The sequence below is a fragment of the Notolepis coatsorum genome (genome assembly GCF_963971535.1).
Source record: "Notolepis coatsorum genome assembly, chromosome: 8".
NCBI classification, from domain to species: Eukaryota; Metazoa; Chordata; class Actinopteri; order Aulopiformes; family Paralepididae; genus Notolepis; species Notolepis coatsorum.
Genome location: NC_140172.1, coordinates 838908 through 864973, shown reverse-complemented (window position 1 = coordinate 864973; position 26066 = coordinate 838908). Strand labels below are relative to the sequence as shown.

Sequence of the window (26066 nt, the reverse complement as noted above, 5' to 3'; positions counted from 1 at the left end):
CAGGAGGTAAACTAGAGACGTCTGCAGGACAGGAGACAAACTAGAGCCGTCTGCAGGACATGAGGTAAACTAGAGACGTCTGCAGGACAGGAGACAAACTAGAGACGTCTGCAGGACAGACAGGAGGTAAACTAGAGACGTCTGCAGGACAGGAGGTAAACTAGAGACGTCTGCAGGACAGGAGACAAACTAGAAACATCTGCAGGACAGGAGGTAAACTAGAGACGTCTGCAGGACAGGAGGTAAACTAGAGACGTCTGCAGGACAGGAGGTAAACTAGAGACGTCTGCAGGACAGGAGGTAAACTAGAGACGTCTGCAGGACAGGAGACAAACTAGAGACGTCTGCAGGACAGGAGGTAAACTAGAGACGTCTGCAGGACAGGAGGTAAACTAGAGACGTCTGCAGGACAGGAGGTAAACTAGAGACGTCTGCAGGACAGGAGACAAACTAGAGACGTCTGCAGGACAGGAGGTAAACTAGAGACGTCTGCAGGACAGGAGACAAACTAGAGACGTCTGCAGGACAGGAGGTAAACTAGAGACGTCTGCAGGACAGGAGACAAACTAGAGACGTCTGCAGGACAGGAGACAAACTAGAGACGTCTGCAGGACAGGAGACAAACTAGAGACGTCTGCAGGACAGGAGACAAACTAGAGACGTCTGCAGGACAGGAGGTAAACTAGAGACGTCTGCAGGACAGGAGGTAAACTAGAGACGTCTGCAGGACAGGAGACAAACTAGAGACGTCTGCAGGACAGGAGACAAACTAGAGACGTCTGCAGGACAGGAGGTAAACTAGAGACGTCTGCAGGACAGACAGGAGGTAAACTAGAGACGTCTGCAGGACAGGAGGTAAACTAGAGACGTCTGCAGGACAGGAGACAAACTAGAGACGTCTGCAGGACAGGAGGTAAACTAGAGACGTCTGCAGGACAGGAGGTAAACTAGAGACGTCTGCAGGACAGGAGGTAAACTAGAGACGTCTGCAGGACAGGAGACAAACTAGAGACGTCTGCAGGACAGGAGGTAAACTAGAGACGTCTGCAGGACAGACAGGAGGTAAACTAGAGACATCTGCAGGACAGGAGGTAAACTACATTTACATTTTACATTTAGTCATTTAGCTGACGCTTTTATCCAAAGCGACTTACAAGTTCTGTACGACAAGCCATCAGGAAGGGCACAACTCTATCAGCTGAGCAACAATGTTCATCAAAGTGTTGAGTGCTACAGTGTAGGTTAGTTTATTAGGACAAGTGCATGACAGTACGGTTAGTTAGGGTTAGATTTTTTTTTTTTTTTTTTTTTTTTTTTTTAATTCAGATAATGGTTGAAGAAGTGCGTCTTTAGTCGACGGCGAAAGATTGGACGTGATTCGGCTGTCCTAACTGGGGTGGGTAGTTCATTCCACCATTGTGGGGCAAGGACTGAGAATAGGCGACTTCTCTTTGATGACCCTCCCGGAGCTTGGATAGGAGTAGGTCTGAGGCGGCCAGAAGATGCAGAGCGTAGGGGTCTTGAGGGTGTGTAGTTAGAGACCATTGACCGGAGGTAGGCGGGAGCGGTTCCCTTTGCCGCACGGTATGCTAGGTCGAGGGCCTTGAAGCGGATTCGTGCAGCAATGGGGAGCCAGTGCAGGTCCCTAAGAAGTGGGGTGACATGGGCCGACTTCGGTAGGTTTGAGATCAGGCGGGCCGCTGCGTTCTGAATGAGTTGAAGAGGCTTAGTGGCAGTGGCCGGGAGGCCAGCGAGCAGTGCATTGCAGTAGTCGAGGCGGGAGATGACTGTTGATTGGACGAGGAGTTGGGTGGCTTCTTTTGTCAGGAAGGGGCGTATCCTTCTGACGTTGCTCAGGAGGAATCGGCAGGTTCTGGTCGTCGCTGCGATGTGAGCAGAGAAGTTCAACTGGTCGTCGAGGACAACACCAAGGTTCTTGGCGGTCGGGGACGCAGTCACAGCTGCATTCTCGACTGTGATTGAAAGGTCGGTTAGGGGGGAGGATTTGGCCGGCAGGTGGAGCAATTCTGTTTTGCTTAGGTTCAGTTTGAGGTGGTTGGACGTCATCCAGGCTGAGATGTCGGACAGACAGGCCGAGATCCGCACAGAGACGTGGATATCTGAGGGAGGGAAGGAGAGGAAGAGTTGAGTATCGTCGGCATAACAATGGTAGGAGAAGCCATGAGACGTGATAATGTTACCCAGTGATTTAGTGTAGAGGGAGAAGAGAAGGGGTCCTAAAACCGAGCCCTGGGGGACACCCGTCCGCAGGGGGCGGGTGGCCGACAGGGTCCCTCTCCATGACACTTGGTAGGAGCGGTCATTGAGGTATGATGACAGCCATGTCAGCGCAGAGCCAGCCACTCCCATTCCTGCGAGGGCCGCAAGGAGGATCTGGTGGTTGACTGTGTCGAAGGCTGCAGATAGATCTAGGAGAATCAGGACAGAGGAGAGGCCTTTCGCTTTTGCTAAGTGAAGTGCCTCTGTGACCGCAATGAGGGCTGTCTCTGTGGAGTGACCAGTCCTGAAGCCTGACTGATTAGGGTCTAGGAGGTCATTCTGTAAGAGATAAGTAGTAAGTTGGTTGGATACAGCACGTTCAAGTGTTTTAGAAAGGAAGGAGAGAAGAGAGACAGGACGGTAGTTGCCTATGACAGTAGGGTTCAGGGTTGGTTTTTTTATGAGCGGCGTGACTCTGGCTTGTTTTAGGGAGGTGGGGACCACCCCCGAGTTGAGTGAGGAGTTGATGGTTGCAGTTAGGAATGGGAGGATGTCTGGTGCTATGGTCTGGAGGAGTGGGGAGGGTAGCTGGTCCAGCTGGCAAGTAGTCGGACGGTTTGACGTTACCAGTGTCAGGGTCTCTGCTTCTGTAATGGGAGAGAAAGATGACAGAGTGAAGGATGAGGTTCTCGATTCAGCATTTGGAATGGGTGGGGGTTGGGAGAAGGAGCTGCGGATGTTCTCCACTTTTTCCTCAAAGAAGATCGCAAAGTCTTCGGCAGAGAAAGATGAGGGAGGGGGGGGTGGGGGGGGAGTGAGGAGGGAGGACATGGTAGCATGCAGTTTGCGAAGATTCTTGGCAGAGGCCTCGATCCTATGGTGGAAGAAAGAAGCTTTGGCATTAGTGATGGTTTTGGAGAATGTTAACAAGAGGTTGTGATATGTGTCGATGTCAGCAGTGAGGCGTGACTTTCTATACTTCCTTTCAGCTGCTCTCAGGACCTGTCTTTGTTCTCTCACTGGATCTGTCAGCCATGGACTGGGTGGGGAACGGCGGGCAGGTTTCTCAACGAGGGGACAGAGCTTGTCGAAGGAGGTTGCCAGGGCTGAAAGGAGGGTGGAGGTTGCCATCTCTGTGGAGAGAGCAGAGAAGGTGTCACTCAAAGGTAGAGCGGATAGTATGTCAGAGGAGAGGGTGGAGGGGGATAGGGAGGGCAGGTTGCGTCTGAGTGAGACTGTTTGAGTTGGGGTGAAGACCTTTCGGTTAAGCATGAGAGTTAGTGAGAAGGATATGAAGGAATGGTCAGATACATGTAGGGGAGTTACCGTGGTGTTAATGATGCTGGAGTTACGGGAAAATATGAGATCCAAGGAGTTGCCTGCTTTGTGGGTGGGAGGCATGGCAGTGGGAGTCAGGTCAAACGATTGTAGGAGGGAGACTACTATGACTGACTGAGATGAGTCAGGCAGGTTGAAGTCGCCCAGTAGAAGGAGAGGGGTACCATCTTCCGGTAAGGAGCTAAGAAGCATGTCCAGCTCATCTGTGAAGTGATCGAGCGGACCTGGAGGGCGGTAGAGTGTAACAATGGTGAGATTGAAAGGATTAGAGACAGATACTGCATGATATTCGAGAGAGGAGAGTGACAGTTCTGGGAGTGGTGTTACGTTTGTAGCCCATGAAGGAGATGTCATGAGGGCAGTGCCTCCACCCCGTCTGGAAGGTCGAGGTGTGTGAGTGAAGTTATAGTTTGTAGATAATGCTGCAGGTGTTGATGAGTTATTGGGGGTTATCCAGGTCTCAGTTAGAGCCAGGAGCTGCAGATTTAGACTATGGGCGTAGGCAGTAATGAAGTCAGCTTTCTTGACTGCTGATTGACAATTCCATAAGCCTCCCCGTACTGTGACGTCTGCAGGACAGACAGGAGGTAAACTAGAGACGTCTGCAGGACAGGAGGTGAACTAGAGACGTCTGCAGGACAGGAGACAAACTAGAGATGTCTGCAGGACAGGAGGTAAACTAGAGACGTCTGCAGGACAGGAGACAAACTAGAGACGTCTGCAGGACAGAAGGTAAACTAGAGACGTCTGCAGGACAGGAGACAAACTAGAGACGTCTGCAGGACAGGAGGTAAACTAGAGACGTCTGCAGGACAGGAGGTAAACTAGAGACGTCTGCAGGACAGGAGACAAACTAGAGACGTCTGCAAGACAGGAGACAAACTAGAGACATCTGCAGGACAGGAGGTAAACTAGAGACGTCTGCAGGACAGACAGGAGGTAAACTAGAGACGTCTGCAGGACAGGAGACAAACTAGAGACGTCTGCAGGACAGGAGGTAAACTAGAGACGTCTGCAGGACAGGAGACAAACTAGAGACGTCTGCAGGACAGGAGACAAACTAGAGACGTCTGCAGGACAGGAGGTAAACTAGAGACGTCTGCAGGACAGGAGGTAAACTAGAGACGTCTGCAGGACAGGAGACAAACTAGAGACGTCTGCAGGACAGGAGGTAAACTAGAGACGTCTGCAGGACAGGAGGTAAACTAGAGACGTCTACAGGACAGGAGACAAACTAGAGACGTCTGCAGGACAGGAGACAAACTAGAGTCTGCAGGACAGGAGACAAACTAGAGACGTCTGCAGGACAGGAGGCGTGCTAGAAATAATGGGTCTCATTCCCGAACGGATTTACGACCAAAAATGTCCTCTTAGGCAGATTTCTGCCCATTTAAGACATTATTAGGGCTGGAAGCGCGATTCCCCAAATTTGATTCCCCAAATTTTCCTGAGATCAGATTTGAGCGTGGCTGGGAGCAGATTTAAGAGTGCTGAGGAGCACACTTATGATTGATTGACTAATTGAAAATTGTATTAACTTGACAGACTGTGTTCTCATAGTGATTTCTTCATGTCAACGCTACAGGCCTCCTTGGAATTAATTACTTAATCATAATTAAAATAAATATGACAATATTTGTACGAAATTACACATTTGATGTCGGAAAAATTTATTATATGGATTCATCTGATCACAGGGCAGCTGGATTAACCATATGGACAAATGTATAATTACTTTAATTACTCAGATATTCAAACACAATTATGCAATTATTGTGAAATGATTGAAAATAATAATTATTGAATGCCTTCTGTGTAATTTGTATTTCTTATTTGTTACATATCTGTTTTAATGATTAATTATATATATTTGAAAGAATGCAGGTCAACATGCAATATATCCCATTGATTGGTATACAATGGGACAGACCTTTGTTTGATATAGCTATAAATCACGTCCAATCTTTCGCCGTCGACTAAAGACGCACTTCTTCAACCATTATCTGAATTAAAAAAATATATATATATAAAAAAAAAAATCTAACCCTAACTAACCGTACTGTCATGCACTTGTCCTAATAAACTAACCTACACTGTAGCACTCAACACTTTGATGAACATTGTTACTCAGCTGATAGAGTTGTGCCCTTCCTGATGGCTTGTCGTACAGAACTTGTAAGTCGCTTTTAAATGTAAATGTAAATGTAAACATGCATTCCTTCGAATATATCATTAAACAATTAAACTTATATTGAAATACACTATATAGCCTATACACCAACACTGAAATGACAGTGGATAAATAAATAAATAAGAACTAAAGCTAATCGTGTGGAAATAGAGTGCATTAATATTCCATAAATCTTGTGTGCGCCAGTATAGCCTACGTGTCTAATGAATGAACGCAGTATAGGCTTATTATTCCACGAATGACTTGTTTCATTAGGATTTAGTAGATACTATATATATGCTCTGCCCTACGTACAGTATAAATAGTCTGTATAGTTATACTGTACGTAGGGCAGAGCATATATATAGTATCTACTAAATCCTAATGAAACAAGTCATTCATGGAATAATAAGCCTATACTGCGTTCATTCAGTGTGTGTGTGTGTGTGTGTGTGTGTGTGTGTGTGTGTGCGTGTGCGTGTGCGTGTGCGTGTGTGTGTGTGCAGGTGCCCGAGCTGTACTATATATGATGACAATACAATTAATCTAATCTAATTTTGATGGGTCGCAAAACGCTTCCGCATCCATTTTCCCACGGCTGCATCATTAGTTGCCTTATAAGGAGCTCTGGAGGCGTTGTTTTGTATGCAAATTACCTGAACAGGGACGTGCATTCGCGTTTGAGACATGGTGCCATTCCCCAACACAGATATCTCGGGTGCGAACGTTTGAGACACTTAAGACATATTACCAGCGTGTTGAGGACTCAGAGTGAACTTGTCATTGATTCTGTCTCAGTCGGTTCCAAGATAAGTCTTCCAAGAGAACTCTTTGGAAAATATTGGGGAATGAGACCCAATGTTTTTCACATATCCACTTAAAAGATCCACCTTGGGATTTTAAAGGAAAACTCCAACATTTTGGGAAATTAGCTTATTTGCCATCTACCCTGGAGTTAGACAAGAAGATACATACCCTTTTTCTTCTCTGTGCATGCAGTAGGAGTAGGAAGACGCGCACCGTTAGCCTAGCTTAGCGTCAGTCACTGGAAGTAGGTTCCTCTATTAGCCTAGTTCCCAACGTCTTCCTACTCCTACTGCATGCACAGAGAAGAAAAAGGTATGCATCTTCTTAACTCCAGGGTAGATGGCAAATAAGCTAATTTCCCAAAATGTTGGAGTTTTCCTTTAATATTCAATTAGATTCAAATGAAACAATTAGATATCGATATATTTTTTCCCCAACTCGATAAGGTATGGTAATGTGATGTTACCGTGTGTGTGTGTGTTACAGGACAGGTGTACAGCTGTTACCGGAGCAGAAAGGTCTGCCCAACAACTGCTTCATCAGCGCGGAGATCGTCCATTGGCTGGTGAACAACGTGGAGGGAGTGGCCACACCCGGCATGGGCGTCGACGTCATGCAGGTACTGCCGCGCTCTCCTCGCTCCTCCTCTGTGCACTGGATAATAACTGAATAATATTATAATTAGGGCTGGGACTTTAGATTTAGATTAATTAACTACAGAAAGAATTAAAAGTTTAAAAAATGTATGCATTTAATGATGATTTTTCTTTATTGTGTAAAAATTTTACCTTTCAAAGACATGTGCTATAAGTATAAAGTATAATAAATCGCAAATTACTTTTTTTCTTAGTCTGGCTTGTTCATAAAAATAATAAAATAAGAGAAATTGAGATCAATCAAGAGTTTTTATTTTTTTCAATGGTCAACTGTTCTGGAATGTACTTGAAAGTACTGCATTTTACTTTTACCTCGAAAGTGCTTGAGTTTACAAAAGGTCCTTTGCGCTATATATATATAATTCCTAAAATTGCTGCACTTTGTTAAAAATTGCACTGATTTGTTGGTCTGTGTAGTAGCTAATTCAGGATGTTGCTCAAGTTTCAAGTTTCTTTATTAGTTGACATGCAAAAATACAGAATACCTTCACATGGAATGCTTTTTTCTGTTATGCTCCTATGAGGATCGTAGGACGCTTGGATCATACACATACAGCTCATTACAGTAATATTCCACAATTATTACATTTTAGATAGTAATAATGGTACAGAGCCTTGAGACATATGCGTATTCACCACCGCAAACAGACTGGCAGCCGTCATAGGCAGCGCCATGTACGGAAGGAGGGGGGAGTGGGTTGGGGTTGTTACAGGGCTGGATGAGACAGTCTTAGGCTCCCCCCCTTCAGCGCACGTACTAGTCGGCTGCCGTCACCATCGTGGGAGTGGCGCCGGGCGTACACGCGGGAGGGGGGATTGGGTAGGGATTGGGGGTGGGGGAAGCCGCTTGCCACTCTTATCTCCCAGAAGGCCTTCGACTCCAGCAGCTCATGGTTCGACCTTGGTCCAGGAATTTGTTTTGTCTGACTGACTGGCACATTTATCCCAGCCACGTCACTTTAAATTTGATTTGAATAGAGTGAAATATAACTCTATTGATTTGAGTGGAGTGAGTTTTAACAACTCCGTCCAAATGACTGAATGACCAAATGACCTTAAAGGTATGTATAATGTATATTCATTGATTCACTCGTATACCAAAATTCATTTGAATTGAAACATTTAGCTCTTCGCAAATATTGATATGCGATTAAAATGTGATTAATTTCGATTAATTAACTATAAAGTCTCGAATTAATTCGATAAAAAGATTGAATCGAGTCCCACCACTAATTATAATAACACTTTATTTGTATAGCACCTTTCATACAGAAACTGCAGCTCAAAGTGCTTCACAACAGAAAGAAGACAGGCATAAAATGAGCACATAAAGTGCAGACATATAAAATCACAGTGTTTCACATTAGGATCTAACATCCCAACAGGCTTATGGTTTGATTCAGTTTTAAAAATAGACAATAATAAAAAGAGTAAGATGTGTGCAATAGTGCAGTGCAATAAGTAGTAGAATAGAATAGACATGAAATGAGCACATAAAGTGCAGACATATAAAATAGGGATAGGTCTGAGCTGTGGCCAATTTGGTCACGTGTTTCATCCAATCTGCTTGCATTCACGTGCCAAAGTCGGGAGACATGTTGAACCAATAACAAAGTGAATAATAGGAGACACAGAAATATTGACATTTACATTTAGTAATTTAGCTGACGCTTTTATCCAAAGTTCTGTATAACAAGTCAGCAGGAAGGGGAGGATCCTTCTGACGTTACTCTGCAGGTTCTGGTCGTTGAGGAGATGTGAGCAGGGAGGTCCAGCCGGTCGTCATGGACCACACCTGGGTTCTTGGCGGTCGGGGACAACGCTACGTTCTCCACTGTGATCGAGAGGTCGATTCTTCTTCGAGAATTTAACTGGACCTTTCTTCTCGAGAATTAATTTGACCTTTCTGTCATCTTCTACAAAGTTACCAAAGACGTTTAAAAGATAACCCGAGAATGGCAGCGTGACTCGCTCCTCCCTCTCGACACAAACTGAAGCTACCGTTTGGCCTTTGGGTGAAGGGAGGGTGCGCTGCATTTACAACACAGGACAAGATGAGAGCAACGCGGCATCGTTTTATGTCGCTTATCTCGTTTTCATGATCGTGGGAAGACAACACAAATGTAAAAATAAATAAATAAAAGAAATGAAAAGAAAAAAGAAAAGAAAAACACTACTAAAATATTATCTATAGCACCTTTTGGTTTTCTAATTGGATGAACTGTGTGCGTGCGTGCGTGCGTGTGTGCGTGCGTGTGTGAGAACACACAAATACATTATTTATTAAATCTAGAATAATTAAACTTGAAGACATGGTTGAGTTTCAAACAATGTTAATTCTGTTTAGGGCAAGAAATAATACACTGCCAGAAAAACTACAAAATCTTTTTCATTTAGAAAGTGAGTTTAGTAGGAGAAAATAAAATTTTAAACATCAGTTTGCACGTACCACACTTAAACAGATGTGTCCTTCAGTTATTGGTGTAAAGTTGTGGAATTCTCTCCATAGCGAGCTTAAGGGATGTAATAGTGTTTATCAATTCAAAAAAAATTATAATGTGTGTGTGTGTGTGTGTGTGTGTGTGTGTGTGTGTGTGTGTGTGTGTGTGTGTGTGTGTGTGTGTGTGTGTGTGTGTGTGTGTGTGTGTGTGTGTGTGTGTGTGTGTGTGTGTGTGTGTGTGTGTGTGTGTGTGTGTGTGTGTGTGTGTGTGTGTGTGTGTGTGTGTGTGTGTGTGTGTAGAAGATGCTGGATGAAGGCCTGGTGACTCACGCCTCAGGAGATGCCATGAGGACGTTCGTCTACGGCTTCTACTTCTACAGGATCTCAGCCGAGAGAGACGGTGACTGGATTTACTTAAAGACACGAGCAGGAAGCAATACTGTTGTGTTTAACCACAGCTCAGTGAAATGATGAGGCAGCAGTCCTATAAGACAAGGTGTTGTGTTAATTACAGCTCAGTGAAATGATGACGCAGCAGTCCTATAAGACAAGGTGTTGTGTTAATTACAGCTCAGTGAAATGATGACGCAGCAGTCCTATAAGACAAGGTGTTGTGTTAATTACAGCTCAGTGAAATGATGACGCAGCAGCAGGGCCGGACTGGGGAAATAATTCATACCGGGAGATATAACGCGAAATATAGCCCCAATCAGGCCACTTTTTAAGCAGGGGTCGGAGGGTCCCCCACCCGGAAATTTTTTGTTACAAAGACAGCATTCTGGTGAATTTTAGTGCATGTGAATCACAAACTAATGAGCCAACAATTGCTTAGTACAATGTACTCTTATGAACCTCAAATAAAACTGTTGTGGCACTAGCAATGCTACTCTCTCCACCTTCAAAAAGAAAAAAGCAAGCGCACAACATATTTTTCTATTTACTATTATAATACAGTTAACCACTCTCTCCACCTATTCAAACAGAGCAAGAGCACAATACCATATTCACTTTACTGATGCACTACCCATCAACAGTTAAAATAGCCCTTTACACAAACATTAAATAACAGACCTTTCATTGCAATACTATAATAACAGTAGCCACTGCCAGAATAGTGACACATGTATCGCGTGTGGTGAGCACACGCATGCATGCACAACGAAGACAGAAGATTGCGTTGTCTCAATCATTTTAACTATAAAATGAGCTCAAAGTATGAGCTCACTGACTGAAATTTCCAACAAAAAGCATCAATTGTCAAATAATATTGATCACATTAACTAGACTAGATGTTTTTGAGGAAATTAGAAAGGGAACAACAACTTAACCCTTGTGTCTGATCAGATTCTTATTTTTTTGATAACTTTACAGTGATTATGTTTGTAGCCAATGTGGCAAAGGTGTGTAATCTTTGAATTATCTTTGAATTATTTTGACTTTCTCTTTATCTGCCATTCCATTCGCCGCCTCCGCTGTCAATCAGTTGTATCGCCTGGTCCTGCCTCCACCAATCACAAGCAGCAGCACGGCTCCATTTCTGTGTGTGATCCGCGTGAGGGAGAGAGAGAGATAGTTCTCCAACTCTCAGACAGTGAAATCCTGGTTGTTCCCCACTGACCTAGGTTATCCAACTATCGCGCCGTGGCGCCGCCACAACTAGAAACAATGGCCTGGCAAAAAAAAAAATATATATATATATAATAATATATATATATATATATTTTTTTTTATATATAATTTTTTTTTTTATCTGTGCAGGCCAGGCCACCGGGAAAACTCCCGGTGCTCCCGATGGCCAGTCCGGGCCTGCGCAGCAGTCCTATAAGACAAGGTGTTGTGTTAATTACAGCTCAGTGAAATGATGACGCAGCAGTCCTATAAGACAAGGTGTTGTGTTAATTACAGCTCAGTGAAATGATGACGCAGCAGTCCTATAAGACAAGGTGTTGTGTTAATTACAGCTCAGTGAAATGATGACGCAGCAGTCCTATAAGACAAGGTGTTGTGTTAATTACAGCTCAGTGAAATGATGAGGCAGCAGTCCTATAAGACAAGGTGTTGTGTTAATTACAGCTCAGTGAAATGATGACGCAGCAGTCCTATAAGACAAGGTGTTGTGTTAATTACAGCTCAGTGAAATGATGACGCAGCAGTCCCTATAAGATGAGGTGTTACTCTATTTCATTAGCACTAAAAGTGATTATCCTTTTTATGCTTTAGTAACTTCAGAATGTTATCTTTCAAAGGAGACCAGGCTTATGCATGTGCTATAAGTATAAAGTCTAAAGCTAAGCTTTGCAAAGAAAGTATGCAGTCCTCAAGTTCAAGTAAAAAAAATTAAAATAAAAAAGGCCACTTTTCTGCCTGCCTGTTAAGAGGTTAAAGATACAGACTATTGGACCTCATTCTGGAACATTTTCATTAAGTGTCTTCTTAAATGTCTTCTTACCAACTTCCTAAGACCAACCCTAAGAAAGATCCCCGCCGGATTCATGACTGTGTGGAAATGTGTTCTTAAACAGTGTTCTCAGCTGCACTGCCCCAGATGAGGGTTTTTAAATGTTCAATTTAAAACTGGTCGACATGAACGCCCTGCCAGCTCCCAGGCGTAGCGACATCAGAAACACTTTTCTTTGCTAAACGGTAAATGGTGCATTTATATAACAGCTTCTATCCAAAGAAAGCGCTTTACAATTTGTTCCTCACATTTGTACCCATTCACACACCGATGGCAGAGGCGACCATGCACGGTGCCAACCTGCTCATCGGGAGCAGTCGGGGGTTAAGTGTCTTGCTCAAGTCGGATACTCCGACACGCTGTGCCCGGGGAGGAGCGGGAATCGAACCGGGAACCTCTGGATTACCAGACGACTCTGAGATTACCAGCTCTACCTCCTGAGCAACTGTAGTTTTCTCCAGTTTTCAAGCCACTAATAGCGCTCCCTTCCTCTCCATCCCTCCCTCCCTTTCTCCCCTCTTCCCTCCCTTCCTCTCCATCCCTCCCTCCCTTTCTCCCCTCTTCCCTCCCTTCCTCTCCATCCCTCCCTCCCTTTCTCCCCTCTTCCCTCCCTTCCTCTCCACTCCTTCCTCCACCCCTCCCTCCCTTCCTCCCCTCTTCCCTCCCTTCCTCTCCACCCCTCCCTCCTCCCTCCCCTCCCTCCCTCCCTCCCCTCCCTCCCTTCCTCCCCTCTTCCCTCCCTTCCTCTCCACCCCTCCCTCCCTCCACCCCTCCCTCCCTCCCTCCACCCCTCCCCTCCCTCTATCCCTCCCTGCCTCCCTCCCCCTCCCTCCCTCCCTCCCTCCACCCCTCCCCTCCCTCTATCCCTCCCTGCCTCCCTCCCCTCCCTCCTCCCTCCCCTCCATCCATCCCTCCCACCCTCCCTCCCTCCACCCCTCCCTCCCCCCTCCCATCCCTCCCTCCACCCCTCCCCTCCCTCCCTCCATCCCTCCCTGCCTCCCTCCCCTCACTCCCTCCCTCCCTCCTCCCTCCCTCCCTCCCTCCCTCCCTCCCTCCCTCCCTCCCTCCCTCCCTTCCTCTCCACCCCTCCCTCCCCTCTTCCTTCCCTTCCTCTCCACCCCTCCCTCCCCTCCCTCCACCCTCCCCTCCCTCCCTCCCTCCCTCCCTCCCTCCCTCCCTCCCTCCCTCCCTCCCTCCCTCCCCTCCTTCCCTTCCTCCCCTCTTCCCTCCTTTCCTCTCCACCCCTCCCTTCCTCCCCTCTTCCCTCCCTCCCTTCCTCGCCACCCCTCCCTCCCCTCCCTCCCTTCCTCCCCTCTTCCCTTCCTCTCCACCCCTCCCTCCCTCCCTCCCTCCCTCTCCTCCCTCCCTCCCTCCCCTCCCTCCCCCCCTCCACCCTCCCTCCCTCCCTCCCCTCCCAGGCGCCTCCTCCCAGGCCCCCCCCCCAGCCGCGGTGGGCTGGTCCGCCGTGTCTCTGGAGGACTTCGCTCTCTTCCAGAGGAAGTGGTTCGAGGTGGCCTTCACCCTGGAGGAGCGTGGGGCCTGCGACCTGCCCGCCTTCCTGTTGCCGTGGTTACCCAGCCGCCCCGCCTCCTACGCCAGCCGACACAGCTCCTTCAGCCGGAGCTTCGGTGGGCGGAGCCAGGCCGCGGCTCTGTTAGGTACCCATCATGCACCACTGCACAAAGAACTTAACTATGCTACCGGTTGGTCATATATGGACCAGTTAACTATGTTACCAGTTGGTCATATATGGACCAGTTAACTATGTTACCAGTTGGTCATATATGGACCAGTTAACTATGTTACCAGTTGGTCATATATGGACCAGTTAACTATGATACCAGTTGGTCGTATATGGACCAGTTAACTATGTTACCAGTTGGTCATATATGGACCAGTTAACTATGTTACCAGTTGGTCGTATATGGACCAGTTAACTATGATACCAGTTGGTCGTATATGGACCAGTTAACTATGTTACCAGTTGGTCGTATATGGACCAGTTAACTATGTTACCAGTTGGTCGTATATGGACCAGTTAACTATGTTACCAGTTGGTCGTATATGGACCAGTTAACTATGTTACCAGTTGGTCGTATATGGACCAGTTAACTGCCCCGCCCTCTCATCTAATCTCCTTTTTTTCCCGCTCTCTCTCCATCCCTTTCTGCCTCTTTCCATCTCTCTTGCCATCTCTCTTGCCATCCACCTCTGTCTCTCTCTCTCTGTCTCTGTCTCTCTCTCTCTGTCTCTCTCTCTCTCTCTCTCTCTCTCTCTCTCTCTCTCTCTCTCTCTCTCTCTCTCTCCCTCTCTCCCTCTCTCCCTCTCTCTCTCCCTCTCTCCCTCTCTCTCTAGCTGCGACAGTCCCGGATCAGAAGACGGTGACACTGGATGTAGATGTGAATAACCGCAGTGACCGTACAGAGTGGTGTAGCTGTTATTACCACGGCAACTTCTCCCTCAACGCCGCCTTCGAGGTCAAACTGCACTGGATGGCGGTCACTGCTGCAGTGCTCTTTGAGATGGTGAGATCACAAGTTCTCATTTTACAATGACGTAGAGAGATAACAACATTTAAAGCCCTCTAATAGGCAAAACAAGTATTTGAATAGATATCACTATGAAACTTTCCCAGTTTGTTATGTACATATAAACTAAGAAAAAATGTATTGCAAGTTTTCTGAATTTTATGTTTATATATGCAAATGAGGCACTTCCCCATTAAATATGTGCACATTTATGGATGCAATCAGGCAAAATGAAGTAAAATAAACAACTAAATGTGTGTTATTGACGTTTTATTGTCACTAGTTTCATAGAAGACATGTTTAGGAAGCAAAATATAACAAAATCTCAATATAGTCAGGGAATAAAGCAAAAAGACGATTTTGGGGGTACTGTCTCGCCTTAACACATTGAGTGCCAGCATGATTTATTGCTTGAATGCCAGCCTTTTTGGACTGATTTTCCGATATTTCATGATTTTCGCGGAGCTATTTCTATATTCTATATTATGGCTATGTGTCTAATACGCATGTCGCTTATCAATGACTTGCTTGCAGTCAACATGTATGAAACGGATTGTTTTTTCATCAGTACATTTCAATTTTATACCGTTTTGAAAAACTGAAGTTTTTGGAAATTTCAAAAAAAAATATATATTCCGTCATACTAGCTCTTTAGTGGAATACACACAACACGTTGTAATTTTCCGGCTGATTTATGAATAGTTTTCAAATAAACGCTAGATTATCGATAGTATATGTACTTATGCACGCTAGAGAAGCGGGCTGAAAAATCGATTATCTATGACCTGGTCAGCGCTAACGTCATACACACAGACACGTTGTGATCGCTATGAAAAAAACATCTAGAGTCCTTACCTCACATCAGATGTTCTGCAAAAAGATTATTCCAATTCCTGATCGCCATTCCAAATATCGATCGCGTTTATTGATCCAACGATCCAACCTCGAAACACATATTCCACGCTGCTCTGAGGGTCCCCAATGAATGCAATCCTCTCGGGTTACATTGCCTGAGAAGTAAAATGTGGAATCCGGGTTTTTTTCCCCCCATGCATTTCCATTGAGTCCAATCCAATGGGTGCAATACCATCCGGAGAGACGATAGGGGGCGGTATTTTCCCTTTTCGAGGTCAGAGACAGTCCCCATGATAACGTGAGGCTGGATTGATGATTAATGGATATCGCTAATAAAAGCAATAACGATTAAATAACGAGATTTCTCGTCGTTGGCACTCAACGCATGGCGGCGAACAACGAGATTTCTCGTCGTTGGCACTCAAAGTGTTAAGAACAACTGCAGCCTGTGGTGAAATGGTTGGCTATTATAGATTTAAACTCACCAATGGATACTAATGAATTGAGTTTTAAAGTGCATTGCACACTCGGAGTAGATGAACAATACCACTTACCCTCAGCCGCCAGAGGTGTAAACCCCCCCCTGCTGACTTGTTGTACGTCATTTGTAAGTCGCTTTGGATGAAAGCATCGGTTAAATGACTTAATGTAAATGAAATTAATGATGCTCTGGATGTCAGGTGTTAGTCCGGGCAGGGGAGGGTATAATTAATAAAAAATTGTGTTACACCCACCAAAGATGGTCAGTTCTTCAGCAGAAGTGAAAATAAATCGTTTAAATCAGATAGTTTCTTTGGGAAAATGTTCCACAGATTCAATGAAATTGTATAAAACTGTTGAAAATATACATAATATGAGACCTTTTAACCCTTTCACTGCCACACGACAGAAGGTTAGCCCTTTACTATCACACAACCGATGGTGATGCTCCATCATTAGCATCATTAGCTCCGCATCCGCGGAGCTAATGATGGAGCATCGCCATCGGTTGTGTGATAGTAAAGGGCTAACCTTCTGTATTGTCACAGTGAAGGGGTTAACCGGCTGTCGTGTGGCAGTGAAAGGGTTAATCATGCGAGCGGTTCTGGTCTGGTTCAGGTCCAGGGCTGGCACCGTAAGGCTGCGTCCTGTGGGTTCCTGCTGGTCCCTGTTCTGGAGGTTCCGTTTGCTCTGCCGTCGTACCTGTACGGAGACCCGCTCCGGGCCCAGCTCTTCATCCCGCTCAGCATCCAGAGTCTGCTGAAGAACGGCTCCGACAACCTGTTCCAAGGTAGGGCCTTGAAATACACCACCCCAAATAAAGTTTCAAATCAATCAACCCAGGAAGTGGATTTGTCTTTTCTTTTCACATGAAAACGTCCAATTAAGAGGATAATATATAGAGGATGTTGAGAAAAATATTGTCAGCATATATATTCAATTTGAAATTCTGTCCATGGAGGTTCACACAGTGTATGTCACTACTAGAGCAGATTGCACATGCTAATGGTCGAGGGCGGATATGTAGAGCAGGGGGCTGAGCGGACAACCCTGCTACAACCCTGCCTAAGGCCTCGGTGTAGAGGGAAGGGTTGTGAGAGTAATCCATTGGTTCTAACGGAGGAAAGTGGAGCACTATAAAGAGCTCTAACCTTGGCCTAAACAACATATTCAATAAACTTCATCACAGTCAACACACCCAGCGGTGACCTCTAAATAAACAGTCACCTCAGAATCAAACAGTAAAAGAAAACCTAGGTAGGTAGGTAGGTATTTATTTAGACAACAAAACATATACAGCTCATTACATCACATATTTGCTTTAGTCAAGGATAGGAACGAAAAAGCCAATGACTTATTTACATTGTTGTCCCTGGAAGTCAAGGACGCTTGGAACATACACATACAACTCATTACAGAAATATTTCACAATCATTACATTTGATAGCAATAATGGCACAATCATTAATTAATACAAACATGCACATTTGTTGAGACATGTTAAACTAGCCTATCCAGGTTGCCTGAATGCCTTCTACAACAGAACTGCGTTTCCGCGTCTCTGATTGGCCAGGTCATTTCTGGTCATGTGACATGTACGCCCAATCGTGGGACCGCAAGTTTCTACACTGGTTAAGCTTAGGCACTCGTTCGAAGTTGGTTAAGGTTAGAGTTTGTCTTAGAGCAGGGCGATAGAACGCCAGGTAGTTTGCAGGCTGTTAGACCCGGAAATAGGCGCAGAACTTGCTGTCCCACGATTGGCGCACATGTCACATGACCTGCCCAATCAGAGCGCAAAACTCGAACGCGGAAACGCAGTTCCGTCGTAGAAGGCATACACGCATCCAGGTTTATATTTAATATCAGTCTCCTGGTCCGACTAATAACATTTAGTCTCATCTGGTGTTTTCCTGGTTCTACCTGCACTGATCCTGGCCCTGATCCTGGCCCTGATCCTGGCCCTGATCCTGGCCCTGATCCTGGCCCTGATCCTGGCCCTGATCCTAACCCTAACCCTGATCCTGGCCCTGATCCTGGCCCTGATCCTGGCCCTAACCCTAACCCTGCACGCTATGTGCTGAATTGCATAAAGGTGTCATAGATAACATTCAGCAGCTAGATGTCGCACTAGAGCACCAGCGTGTCATTTATCCAATCAGGTGCATTCCATGTGGGAATTGTGAAGTAGGGAGACATGATACATGCTACATACATGATACATGCTACATACATGATACATGCACGCAACATGTAAACAACAACATACATTTTGGACCCGCCAACATATTTTGAAAAGATAAATTCATTAATCGATCATTTTTGCGAGGGAAAGCAATACTTGTATTTCATACCTTTCTAAAAGCTTTGTATTATTTATTATTTATTTATTGTATTATTTATAATTATATGACCTGTACAAATATTACTATACATAAAATGTGTGTCTCTAAAACAGGCAGGTCAGTCAGGGCTGACAGTGAACAGATCATTGTCATTTAATTGAGTCATTTTAGTAGTGAGTATTTTAGTGTGATTGATTGATTGATTGATTGATTGATTGATTGATTGCATCATCATGTGTTGTTGAGGTTGTCATGTTGTGATCTGCTGGTTCTGCAGGGTTTGAACCAGAGACCTACTGGGACAGGCTACAGCTGCTCCAAGAGGCTATTCTCTACAGGTGAGTCTCTTGGTCCTTACTACTGTAGCTAGTAGTTCCTATGGTTTAGAGAATGTTTGTGTAACGGAGGTACCGCGTGTCTATCCACAGTCACGATGGACAGTGTAGTGAGGTGGCTGTGGACGTTAAGCGGTACTGCAAGTAAAACTCACCCCCCAGGGGCATCCAGACCCATTAGGTCTAGTGGTCTGTGATGCTGCCCGCGGCGCGGGAGACCGGGGTTCAACTCCCACTCAGGGCGATCCCTTAACAGAGGTCGAATCGAAACACAACGCAGAGCAATACGACACCGGTTACATTTGTATACATACATCTACATTTTTACTCCATTTACCCATAAACGACTTTGGTCACCAAACCTAACGATATGTAAAGTTGTGTAAGTAAGTCCTTCAGTCTTGTTGACAGTTTTAATTGCCATGCTCTTCTTAACACTTTCTATGCCGGGAAACGTGTTTAGAAGTCATTCCCGGCCATGCTCAAGTTATCAATATTTCAAAAATCTGCGATCGGATTCATATGTCCCCTCCGCTGGCCTGAGATCCACCAGGAGGACCCACTGAGCTCTCTGGCGGTTCAGGAGCGCCATCTGGTGGCCGATCGGCGCAATCGCTTAACAGGATGTGCCATAGAGGTTGTGCTCGACGTCCGTATTACTTCCGGGCACTCGCTATAGGTCCCGGCATTCTAGCTCGTCACAATACACAGTGATTGTTGTGAAGGGCCAGATTAAACCGAATATATATATTTATTTATATATATATATTTAATTGTATTTGTATATTCTCTAATATTCCCTGATATCCCTTGTATATTCCTTGTACAATATGCATTGAATATCCATCCTAGCCTACTGAACATCCCATAATAGTCTCCATTCTACTATTGGTCGAGACCTTGGTGCCAGGCTGCCATACCCCTCAGACCCAGTTCAAACGTACCGCTCCACATGTACGAACAAGTCCTAGTTCCGCGTAGGAATCTGGCTACCGCACCACTAATGGGACTATTTGTTCATAGTGCGTATATATACTGCGCTACTAAAGTAGGACTTCCTTTTCAGTCCAGTTTCTTACCCTCCAATAGAGTCACAGACGTAAAGCCTCCCCGCGACGCCACGTGTGGGAGTAAGGCCAAGTTCGCCTACCATCGGTATTGAGACATCGTGTATATTAATATTTGAATAGTCATATTTGGCACTATATCGTCGAGTTGGACGTAGTCTATTAAGCTAATAATAGTCTGTTAATATATAGTGCTTCGTGCGGTGAGAATACTACCGTAGTCAGCACCCATCGTTTCGGGCAGAGAACTGGCTGCTTATCCAGGGTGGTTGACCCCACGTGAAGCTGCACCCGAGGAGCCCCAGAGCCGACGAGCGAGTGGACCTGTATACCGGATTATTCTACCGACGACAGCCCGCCTTCCCAGGCACGGATTATGCTTTGTATACTTTGATTATTCCATGGATAAAGACCCCCGACACTGCCGTGTGTTGGAACCCCCCCCCCTGGAGAGGACGCAAGGTGAGGAGACGCTCTGCAAGACGAGGTCGCTTCACGTCTCTCCTCCGTGGACCGGAGGAAGCCGGCCCACAAAGAGTCCACCTGCTTTCATCTGTGGTCCAAGGATCGCCGGCGCATTGAACGGCACTACAGTGGGTTCACCTGGGATACCCTTGGCCGGATGAGGCAGCCGGATTCTACCCCCCCCCCCTTCCTACTCCTGTCGGCTTACAAGCGACCGGATTAACCCCCCCTAGTGTGTCCAGTATATAATCATTAAAGTATCATTGCTGTTATTCCTTAAACTATTCCAGGTCGTATATGTACCACCTGCGCCTTCAGAGATTGGACATTCTCTATTGATATACCGACGAATACTCTTGCCATAAAAGTGCATACTAATTCCATTCATAAATGTGATTGATTTGATTAAGTGCTTGCTCTACACACCATCGCTGTGTAGAAATAAAGACCTATTTCTAATTCGTACATTTGTGTTGGATCCGTTTCATCTACGTGACAGTGTTCATCATAATATATTTATGCCGTGTACTGGGTGGCCGAATATTAAGTACAAAGGTAGTGGTAGTAAGTATCATATCTAGTAATACAGTCAGGGAATTGTACCCCTCAGTTACAGTGATCGATTGGCAATAACTCGATAAACAACATGATTTGGACGTATATACCATTATACAAGCTGGAGATGGACCGGGTAAAAATACATCCCATAATGATAAGATTTCTACTCTACGATGATCGCCCAACGGCGCGCGGAGACTGGGGTGAGTTTTAGCGTGTAACGTTACCGTCTTCGATACTAACTGCTATTATCAACATTTGACCCACATTAGATGATTGGTATAACGCTGCCCACGGAATTATAAACGCCCCCTAGCCCATCCGGTCAACATCAGATGACGTGTAGTAACTTCTAGAAGTACGTCTAGTTAGAATTTTTTATATCGCGCTGATTGCCATAAAACTGTATTGCATCATCAATATAATGCATTTGGGGCTATAGATCACGTTCTGGAGAAAGCTGCAGAAAGAGATGAAAACATACTTATACATTAGACCATACTTTACTATGAATATGTGAATGAAAAAGTTTAACGTTGCTACACAATGAACAATACATATAGGACTTTGAATGGGCCCTAATAATGGCAATGTAGCAATAGAATTTAAAAAGTTATAGCCATGCAAAGAAGGGGTACTTCTCCATAGACAAATAGAGCCGGCAACCTATGGTATATCATGCATTTAACCCAAGGCAACCAAAGTGTTAAACTACCGGTGTCCCTGTCCTTCAATCATTAACCTAAGAACCTAGATCTCTGAATGAATGAATGAATGAAAACTTTATTTAACAGATTGCAGAATGGGTACAATACAGTACGGCTCAATACATACAATTGTTAAGGGGATGCAGACCTGAGAAAGACGTGTGTCTTGTTTCCATCAGGGTCCCCCATTTTCAATTCATATAGACATTTATGACATACACAACATACATGACATTTATGGCATAGGGACATATAGGTATTTAGTACTGATACATTTGTGACATAGGCGGTATTCAAATATACAGTACTGTTACCCCTAGATCCTGACAGAGTATATACATATGATGGGGAGGGGACTGTACATTAGGAGGGGGTGGGTGGGTGGGAGGGAAATATACATACGGCGGGGAGGGAATATATACATGCAGTGGGGAGGAGACTGTCTATTAGGAGGTGGTGGGGGTTTTGGGCATTTACGGTGGCCAGTTTCGAATTGCAGCCTCCCGTAGGTGCTCTTTAAGAGCGGTTTTGAATGTGGGCAGGGATTCACATTCCTTTACAGCTTTGGGTAGGGCGTTCCACATTGTTGTGGCATAATTGCGAAACGTGTTTAGTCCCTTGTTTGAGCCGAATCTGGGTTTAACATGATTTGTTGAGCTTCCTCTGGTGTAGTGGTTGTGGTATTCACTAACCTTTGGGAAGTATTTTGACATGTACATGGGCACCCCGGTCGTATAGTGTATCTTGTAGACCAGGCCCATTGCAAGTTGCTGTACTCTGTCGTCTACTCTAAGCCATCCTAGGTTGGCAAAGTGGGCAGGGGTGAGGTGGGTTCTGGGGTTCAGGTCAAGTAGTAGTCTGACCAGTTTGTTTTGTGATGTTTGTAATTTTGTTTTAAGCGCCTTTGAGGTGCTTTGGTACCATGAGGTGCACGCATAGTCATAGTACCCTTGAATGAGTGCTCCTGCCAGAGTCTTCAGGGTATTCTTGTTTACCAGAGAGGAGATCCGGTACAAGAATCTAGTTTGTTGGTTGACTTTTTTTATTACATTGGATGCCATTTTGTCACAGGAAAGATTTGCCTCTAGGATGGAACCCAGGTAGGTAATTTCGTCTTTCCTTGTGACAATATTGTCACCCACTGTAACTGAGAATCCGTCGGTCTTGCTGAGTTTGTTATTTGAACCGAAGAGAATGGACTCTGTTTTGCCCATGTGTAATGATAGTTTGTTATCAGCGAGCCAGGTGCAGATTCTGCCGAGTTCTGAGCTGAGGGTTTTTTCAACCTGCAATTTGTTCTTGTCAGAGACCAGCAGGGCTGAATCGTCCGCAAACAGGAACAAGTTGCAGTCACAGGCTGACGACATGTCATTTGCATAAATCAGGACGAGTAGCGGTCCTAGTATGCTTCCTTGTGGAACACCACAGCTCACTGTGAGGGGGGGGGGGATAGAGTACCGTTTACCTCTACCATCTGTTCTCTCCCCTCCAGGTAGGATTGCATCCAGCTCACTGATAGGCTATCGAAACCAATTGCTTTTAGCTTGTCCATTAGAATGGAGTGATTGACAGTGTCGAAGGCCTTTTGTAGGTCCAGCATGACCATGCCGCAGTATTTGCCCGCGTCCACCTCTTGTTTGATGTGGTCGTTCAAATAGAGGAGGCATGTGTCAGTGGAGTGGGACGTTCTGAAGCCAGATTGGAATTCGTAGATTAGGTTTTTTTCCGCCAGGTACTTTTCGACCTGTTCGTAGACTATTTTCTCCATGACTTTCGAGATGGAGGTAAGAATAGAAACAGGGCGGTAGTTGCCTGGGTCTAATTTGCTGCCCTTTTTGTGTAGAGGGGTCACTCTCGCAATTTTGAAGTCCTTGGGGACGTGCCCCTGTCTTATAGAGAGGTTTATTATAACACCATTATGTTTCCTCCTCACTCCAAAATAAGCTTTATATTTAAAGGGGAACTATCTTATAAATGGCCTTTTTCAGTGTTTAGCATTGTTTCCTAGCTATGTGGACTTATATTAATATGATCTATGTCTCTAATTCTCATATTGGCGCATTCTTCCAATTCTCCTCTCACAATATTCACCCTCACTGAACTGAGTCGTTTGAAAATGTGCCTATATGTGATGTCACATAGTCGCTGCTGCATGTTAATGTTCAGGCGGCGCAGGCCACACAGTGGTTTAGGAGCCCAGCCTCAAAACAGCTCGAGATCTTGAGGTAGAAAAATGCTGTTTTTGAGGACTTGATTAGAAATACAAAACAATGAATTAAAAAAAATATATAATTACAGAGGTGTTCCATAAACTCACAGGAATTGTGTAAAAGTGCCCAAATAGTGAAAGAAATAGTAAAATAGTTCCCCTTTAATACATCTTCATGATAACCTGAGCATAGATTAATACATTATTTATGTTTACGTGGATGCAGATAAAAAAATATATTCCACACACCTAGCATGTTAGCATCATGTAGCATAGCCACCTAGCATGGTACCATCATGTAGCATAGCCACCTAGCATGTTAGCATCATGTAGCATAGCCACCTAGCATGTTAGCATCATGTAGCATAGCCACCTAGCATGTTAGCATCATGTAGCATAGCCACCTAGCATGTTAGCATCATGTAGCATAGCCACCTAGCATGTTAGCATCATGTAGCATAGCCACCTAGCATGTTAGCATCATGCAGCATAGCCACCTAGCATGTTAGCATCATGTAGCATAGCCACCTAGCATGTTAGCATCATGCAGCATAGCCACCTAGCAACCAGCCCCTGGCTCTGAAGCCTCTCTTCTGTTTTCTGCTTCTCAGGTTTGGCTTCATTCAGGACAAGGTTTCAGCCTCTGCCTTCAACTTCCCATCAGAGAACAAGCCACAGTACATCCATGTTACAGGTACACAATATTACTTTATATAACTATGATACACCCCTGGAAGGTGTGGTGATTTGGCAGGTGTGGTGAGTTACTAGTTGAGTTACTAGTGTAATCGTGTGATACTGCGGCGAGATCAGCTTTCATTGGTCTGTTTGCCCAGCCTCCTACACCTAAGCCTAACATGTAGGCTACACGAAAATAAACATGTGGCTGCTGCCAGGTGGAGATTTGTGCTCTACTGAGTGCAGCGTTCTAGTAGTTATTATTATTGTTAGTAATAGCTTTATCCTACTGACTTGTCATACAGAACTTGTAAGTCACTTTGGATAAAAGCGTCAGCTAAATGACTAAATGTTAGTTATTATTATTACTAATATCATTATTATTATTAGTAATTATTATCATTATTATTGTTATTATTATCATTAATGATAATTACATTATTACAGTCATTATTATTATTACTACTGATATTATTATTAGTAGTAGTAATGCCTTTATTATTACTAATAACATTACTATTATTATGAATAACTTTATGATCATTATTATTATCACTGACTTATTATTATAGTTATTATTATTAACAAATAACTGTATTATTGTTATTATTATTATTGCTACTAATAACTGAATTATTGGTACTATTATTGTTATTATTATTATTCCTAATAATAACTATTATTATTATTATTATTATTATTATTATTATTATTATTATTATTATTATTATTATTATTATTATTATTATTATTACTAAACTGTGTTATTATTATCATTATTCTTGTCCTCATGATTGTGATTGTCACGGATGTCTTCATGCCCCCCCCCCCCCCCCCAGGCACCGTGTTCCTGCAGCTGCCCTACTCCAAGAGGAGGTACTCCAGCGGCCAGCAGCAGCAGCAGCAGAGGAGGAGGCGGAACAGCACGGCCTCGGCCAGCCAGGGGGGAGGCCTGTTCGGGGGGGAGGAGCGCGTGGGCTACCACTGGGCCTACAACACCATGCTCACCAAGGCCTGGAGGACGGGAGGCTCGGGGGACGAGAGGCTGGCGGAGCGGCTGCTGCGGGACTTCACCGACTTCTGCGGCAACAAGGACCGGCGGCTGCAGACCTTCTGGGACTCCTGTCAGGAGAGGATGAACGCCAGCGCGCCGTGACCCCCGCCGTGCCCCCCGCCCCGCCCGGCCAGGAGGACAGGGGATAGGACGATAAGACACCTATAGGCAACAGACTGGTGGTTGCTATGGAGAGAAACATTGGAGGCCGTTTTGGCCACTTAACCCTCGACGAGAAATGTATTAACTGCACATATCATTGGTATTTTATTATCACGATGTCTGATCAATAAATGTGAGTGGAGCAGTGATGGGAGTAAGTTGATCACTCTTCCACTCGACCAGCCTGCCGCTGCGCTCACGTGGTCCTCTGAAACACATGTTGTGAAATGTTTCATAAATTGTTCACCCACTAGCGTTCATGTGGCAAATTCAGAAGAAAAGTTGAAGTAAATCATTAAAAACACTATGTATGGTTTTTTTTTTGACGATTGCATACCCAAAGTAGTTAGCTATTTATTATACTTTATACTTATAGCACATGCAAAATCCCTTTGAGTGCCGATGAAATAGAGTAACAGAGGTTTGAACACACTGAAGTAAAGGTATGTGTGCTCACATTTCTGTCTACTGGTGGCCAGATGCCTGTTTTTAAGTTCCAGCCGAGAGGTACAGTAGGAGCTGGAAAACATAACGGTT

General features: G+C 44.9%; 1 protein-coding gene across 1 annotated transcript in view; it reads left to right on the top strand.

Annotated features, from left to right (window-relative positions):
• depdc5 (DEP domain containing 5, GATOR1 subcomplex subunit) overlaps window positions 1-25858 on the top strand; it is a 227618-nt gene extending 201760 nt beyond the window's left edge. The window contains exons 36-43 of the mRNA XM_084319739.1: window positions 7022-7154; window positions 9932-10031; window positions 13508-13747; window positions 14445-14614; window positions 16571-16742; window positions 18572-18632; window positions 24247-24329; window positions 25153-25858. Coding sequence (XP_084175865.1) covers window positions 7022-7154; window positions 9932-10031; window positions 13508-13747; window positions 14445-14614; window positions 16571-16742; window positions 18572-18632; window positions 24247-24329; window positions 25153-25469 — 1276 coding nt within the window. The 3' untranslated portion in view covers window positions 25470-25858. The remainder of the gene's footprint in view (window positions 1-7021; window positions 7155-9931; window positions 10032-13507; window positions 13748-14444; window positions 14615-16570; window positions 16743-18571; window positions 18633-24246; window positions 24330-25152) is intronic.
• The last annotated feature ends 208 nt before the right edge of the window (window positions 25859-26066 follow it).